General features: G+C 43.6%; 1 protein-coding gene across 1 annotated transcript in view; it reads left to right on the top strand.

Annotated features, from left to right (window-relative positions):
- The window catches only part of LOC124722386 (protein enabled homolog), a 38,581-nt gene extending 33,269 nt beyond the window's left edge, over positions 1-5,312 (top strand). Inside the window, exon 3 of the mRNA XM_047247559.1 lies at positions 5,107-5,312. Coding sequence (XP_047103515.1) covers positions 5,107-5,312 — 206 coding nt within the window. The remainder of the gene's footprint in view (positions 1-5,106) is intronic.
- Positions 5,313-6,042: the final 730 nt, after the last annotated feature.

The following is a 6,042-nucleotide window of genomic DNA, read 5'->3' on the forward strand; positions in this document are numbered from 1 at the left end:
GAGGCAGAGTTGATAGAAAGGGCGTAGGTCTGCTTGACTAATTATGTTTTCTCGGAGGGCTCCACTTTGGGACTGGGAAGATGATAGCAGGAAGCTAACAGCTTGCAGTGGCAATACGAGTCAGTACGGACTGGAACAGAAGCAGCGTCAAGGTCACTGGCAGCTGGCGTGGCAGCCGTTACAGTCTCTGACGGAGCGAAGTGACGTCACACGTGATGCTGGCACCCATACGTTTCTGTGCTTCTGTGCTTCTCGCGTTTGAGTTCGAGACACATTAGACGTTCACAAATATGTACCCAATCACTGGTGTAAAGGCTGTTATTGTCGAAATCCAGAACAGGCTTTGGGACACTCAACAGTGGTTACCAACGAAACCGATAACGTGCGCAACTCACACACGGTTTTTTAAAAGTTTACAAATACCGAAAAATAAATCCGCGCGACGTAAATTCCGAGTAGTCACGGTATACGGCCCGGAGGACAAAAAATATACTCGCAGGCTCTTCTTCTTATGTCGGTAAATTTGAGTTTGAGCGTATAGTCCTCCTCTTATTTCCACTCACAATAAATAGATGGAACACAATGTCTGGTATAAATGTTTATTCTGATAACCTTTACAACGTGCACAGGCAGCGCGCCAACTGCAGCTTCTGACTTAACTTAGAGATATACACACCTGTCCACAACGGTGTCTCGAAGCTACCTGCTCGACCTTTACAACGGCGCTAATCATACCTGTGTGCACAAAGAACCTGGGAGATCCACATCTGCACGTAGGTTACAAGGTCTTCCGACAGAGAACAGATTATACTGGACAGTCTGACCTGCCCATTTTGGAAACTGCCGTTAGATGGGAGTTGGAGTGAGTTGCAGAGTCCAAACACTGTTCAAGACATCGAAACGAGGTTTTTCGCAAATGACAGCACGCAAAGTGGACATACTTTGTCGTTTATTTATTTTATTTACACATAATGTTCCGTAAGATCAAATTGAGGAGCAAATCTCCGAGGTCATGTAAAGTGTCAATACATGAAATTACAACATAAAAGTAATAACAGATAAAAATAAATGTTAATGAAACCGAAAAAAGTCACTCCATAAGTTTAAGTAAACGCAATCAACAATACAATAAGAATCAACTTAATTTTTCAAGTAACTCCTCGACAGAATAGGAGGATTGACCTATGAGGAAACTCTTCAGTTTCGATTTCAAAGCGCGTGGATTACTGCTAAGATTTTTGAATTCGAGTGGTAGCTTATTGAAAATGGATGCAGCAGTATACTGCACACCTTTTTGCACAAGAGTTGAGGAAGTCCGATCCAAATGCAGGTTTGGTTTCTGCCGAGTATTAACCAAGTGAAAGCCGCTTATTCTTGGGAATAAGCTAATATTGTTGACAAGAAATGACAGTAAAAAAATATATATGTATATTGAGAGGCTAATGTCAAAATACCCAGACTCGTGAACAGGGGTCGACAAGAGGTTCGTGAACTTACACCACTTATTGCCCGAACCGCCCGTTTCTGAGCCAAAAATATCCTTTTAGAATGGGAAGAGTTGTCCAAAAATATAATACCATACGACATAAGCGAATGAAAATAAGCAAAGTAGACTAATTTTCGTGTCAAACGATCACTCACTTCTGATACCGTTCGAATAGTAAAAATGGCAGTATTAAGTCTTTGAACAAGATCCTTAATGTGGGCTTGCCACGACAGCTTACGATCTATCTGAACACCTAGGAATTTGAACTGTTCAGTTTCACTAATCATATGCCCCTTCCGTGAAATTAAAACGTCAGGTTTTGTTGAAATGTTTCTTACTGTGATTTAGCGTCAGTTTATTTTCTACAAGCAATGAACTTATGTCATGTGCTACACTATTTGAAACTGGGCCAATGTTGCACACAGCATCGTTTACTACCAAGCTAGTGTCATCAGCAAACAGAAATATTTTAGAGTTAGCCATAATACTAGAGGGCATATCATTTATATAAATAAGGAACAGGAGTGGCCCCACCACTGATCCCTGTGGCACCCCGCACTTGACAGTACCCCACTTAGACCCCACATCACAGCCGTTATCAACAATGTAAATAATGACGTTTTGCTACCTGTTGCTAAAGTAAGAGGTGAACCAATTGTGAACTACTCCCTATATTCCGTAATGGTCCAACTTCTCGAACAATATTTTGTGATAAACACAATCAAATGCTTTAGTTAAATCAAAAAATATGCCAAGCTTTCGAAACCTTTTGCTTAGCCCATCCAGTACCTTACAGAGAAAAGAGAATATAGCATTTTCAGTTGTTAAACGACTTCTAAAGCTGAACTGTACATTTGATAGGAAATCGTGTGATATGAAATGATCAACTGTCCTTACATACACAGCGTTTTCAATAACTTTTGCAAATACTGATGGCATAGAAACAGATCTAAAATTATCTACATTATCCCTTTCCCCCTTTAATAAAGTGGTTTTACTACTGAGTACTTTAATCACTCAGGAAACTAACCATTCCTAAAGGAAAAATTACAAATATGGCTAAATACTGGGCTAGCATGTACAGCACAGTACTTTAATATTCTGCTAGACACTCCATCATGAGAGTCCTTAGTCTTCAGTGATTTAATAATTGACTCAATCTCCCTCTTGTCTGTATCACAGAGGAGTATTTTAGACATCAATCTCGGAAAGGCATTTGCCAAGAAAATTATATGATTTCCTGTAGAAATTAACTTTTTATTTAATTCACCAGCAATGCTCAGAAAATGATTATGAAATACTGTACATATATCTGATTTATAAGTAACAGACATATTTTTACTATGAACTGACTTTATATCGTCGACCTTGTGCTGCTAACCAGACACTTCCTTCCCAACTGACCATACGGTTTTAATTTTTTGATTGTGACTACCTCTAACATTTTGATTCAGTTCCCACCCGGGCTGCCTATTACTGCTAGTACCCCGTTGAGAACGTACTAATGGAAAGCAGCTCTCAAAGAGCATGCGAAAAGTGTTAAGGAAAGCATTTTATTTATCATCTATGTGATTGGCACTATAAACATCCTGCCACTGTTATTCTTTGACAAGGTTTAAAAAACTCTCTATTGATACTGGATTAATTTTCCTACATAGTTTGTAATTAAATATGACATTGGTTTGAGTACAAAAGCCTTTTTGTGTTAAAATTTGTGCATCATGGTCTGAAAGGCCATTCACTCTAAAGCCTAGTTTACACGACACTAGGTTGCAGGCAACTGCACTACCAGCCACTGCGCATGCGCGACGCACGTTTGCACAACTCCTTGGTGAGACTAAACACTTTCGGCAACACTAGTTACATGAGTTTTGAGGTTATGTGTGTTCGTAGAGTGTAGATAAACTGAAACATGAAGTGGGAAACGGAGAATAATGTTCACTTTTTGGATATCTATGCTTTGCATATGTGTTTGTGGGATTTCTGTGATGCTGATTACAAAAATAAGCAATATACTGGTGCCACGGAGACATGTGCGATCATGACATAGATGGTTTGACAATATCTGAGCTGCAGGCCAAAATTTTTTGGGTTAGAAGCACATATACAACTGAATTGAGAAAAATAAGTCGGCCGGAGTGGCTGAGCGGTTCTAGGCGCTACAGTCTGGAACTGCGTGATCGCTACGGTCGCAGGTTCGAATCCTGCCTCAGGCACAGATGTGTGTGACGTCCTTAGGTTAGTTATGTTTAAGTAGTTCTAAGTTATAGGGGACTGATGACCTTAGAAGTGAAGTCCCATAGTGCTCAGAGCCATTTGAACCATTTTTTTGAGAAAAATACAAGCAAGTGTAATTCTAGCTGCGGCAATGCTCTCGTCTACAAGACTAAAATCCCATCGTTCGAGTTAGCCAACTCTTTGTTAAGGAATATTGTTGACGGGAGGGAAGGCTAAACGAATTCAAGAAGCTGCATTCTTTATTCAATATTCATCTATTTAAAACGTCGCTGCAATGCTCCCCATTCACATATGTTAGAATTTTGAAATATTGCCACTGTACAGATCTATCTTCAAGAGAGTAGTTTGGAAACCATTGTCTTCTTAATGTGGCCTGCTTCGATTAATTATTGTTGCTAATGTTAATAGTTATTACTGATAATGTTTCCAGAATGAGATTTTCACTCTGCAGCAGAGTGTGCGCTGATATGAAACTTCCTGGCAGATTAAAACTGCGTGCCCGACCGGGACTCGAACTCGGGAGTTCGAGTCTCGGTCGGGCACGCAGTTTTAATCTGCCAGGAAGTTTCACTGATAATGTTAATAATTATTGGTGTTAATGAAAAAGCGTCATCGCCAATTGAATCTAATAGCATGTCGGATGTTCTCGATTGTAATGCACGCAATATGATATATAATTTCAGTTCTGGCGACAGTGCTTCTTGAATTACAGTACCTTTATTCCTTATTGCATAATTAACTCCATTTAGAAGAAACCTGAAAAGTTCTGGTGACATTCTAAGATAATTAAAAGAACTTCTTGAATCTTCTGTTATAAATTATTTCAGCAAGGGTGCTGAGCAACCGAGCTGACGTCTTATCTTCATCCAGTCACAAATCGAAACACATTTCTTATTTTTTTCTTATGCAGCGATTCCACACAACAAGCTTTAACTCCATCACAACTCGTGCGAATTCCAGCTGCCAAAACTTTCATTTCAGACACGACTCAGGGATCCACAAAACGACGAAACTGATGTGTATACTGGTGTGGCCGTGTCTGCCGTCATATATGAAACCACTTGCGCGCAACTCATTCCACACGAGTGGTGCAACCCAATGTCGTCGTGTAAACTAGACTTAAACGTCTTGGTTAAATGTTTGAGTGGAGCGAAAACAAGACTCCCTATGAATTACACAGAGGATTTTTATCTGAAAGAGTGAGAAAAGGATAAACGAGGTATTAAATTCAAGAGCGTGAGGTCTAGTTTTGCCATTCTCGATGGTTGGATCCCCTCGATTCCAAGTGAGAAGATTACACTGCCTGGGCTACACTCAAGTGAAATCAACGCATTTGGAAGAGCTACCTGCCCCTGTTGCTGCCGCCTCCGTCTGTGTGCCAGCCACCGCCATCTGTCCGTCCGTCGGCCCGTCCATCTGCCGCCGCCGCCGCCCGGTGCTAGCCGCCGCCAGCCAAGGATACTGGGCCACCCCATTTGCCGTCGTTGTCCAGCCGCTGCCCGGAGGGATTCGCCGGGCCGCCTTCGCCGCCTGCCAGAGGGTCTGCCACCCTGCCCTGGTCGAGGTGCCGCTGCCCCCATTTTGCTGAGGGCTCCCTCGTCGCCGCTGCCGCTGCTGCTGCCGCCACCGCTGGAGTCCTTCGCTGCTGCCACTGTCCTCGCTGCCGCTGCCACCACCACACCTTCACCATGTTCCACCCTACCTCCTCCATCATTTTCACCTCCCTCTCAGCTGCTCCAACCACCATCACATGGAGTTCATTCGCAGACCCCATCCTCGTCCTCCCTTCCCTCCCTGTCTGCCTCACTCCTGCACCGTTTTCGGCTGTCACTTCCCCCGACTCTCCCTCGCCCTTAGCTGTCACCCCATTGCAATCTTCAGACTGCCCATCACTCACGGCACCACCTACTACAGGCTCCCAGCAGGCACAGACTTTCACCCGCTGCACCAAAGTCTCTGCGAAACCGGTGCCCCCACCCCCTACATCACCCGCCCCTCAGAGAGGACCTGCCCCCCTCCACCTCCTCCTCCAACCCATCCCCCAACCTCTTCTCCACCCTGTCCTGTCCAAGAAACCTGCTAAACGCCCTAATGTTGACCCTGACTCCAACCTCTCCAAGAAGAAAGCCCCTGAACCTTGCGACACAACCACCCCCATGGACATGACCCCGGCCCCCACCCAAACAACCTCTTCCACCCACACCTTTGTCCTCTCCAATCCTGACCCTCAATTCCTCAACACCCACACCCTCACCCTAGCCATCTGTAAATACTTCCCCAATGCCGCCATCTCCCTTCTCATTCCTCGAAAGGACTTG

Source organism: Schistocerca piceifrons, chromosome X, assembly GCF_021461385.2.
Source record: "Schistocerca piceifrons isolate TAMUIC-IGC-003096 chromosome X, iqSchPice1.1, whole genome shotgun sequence".
In the NCBI taxonomy this organism is placed as follows: Eukaryota; Metazoa; Arthropoda; class Insecta; order Orthoptera; family Acrididae; genus Schistocerca; species Schistocerca piceifrons.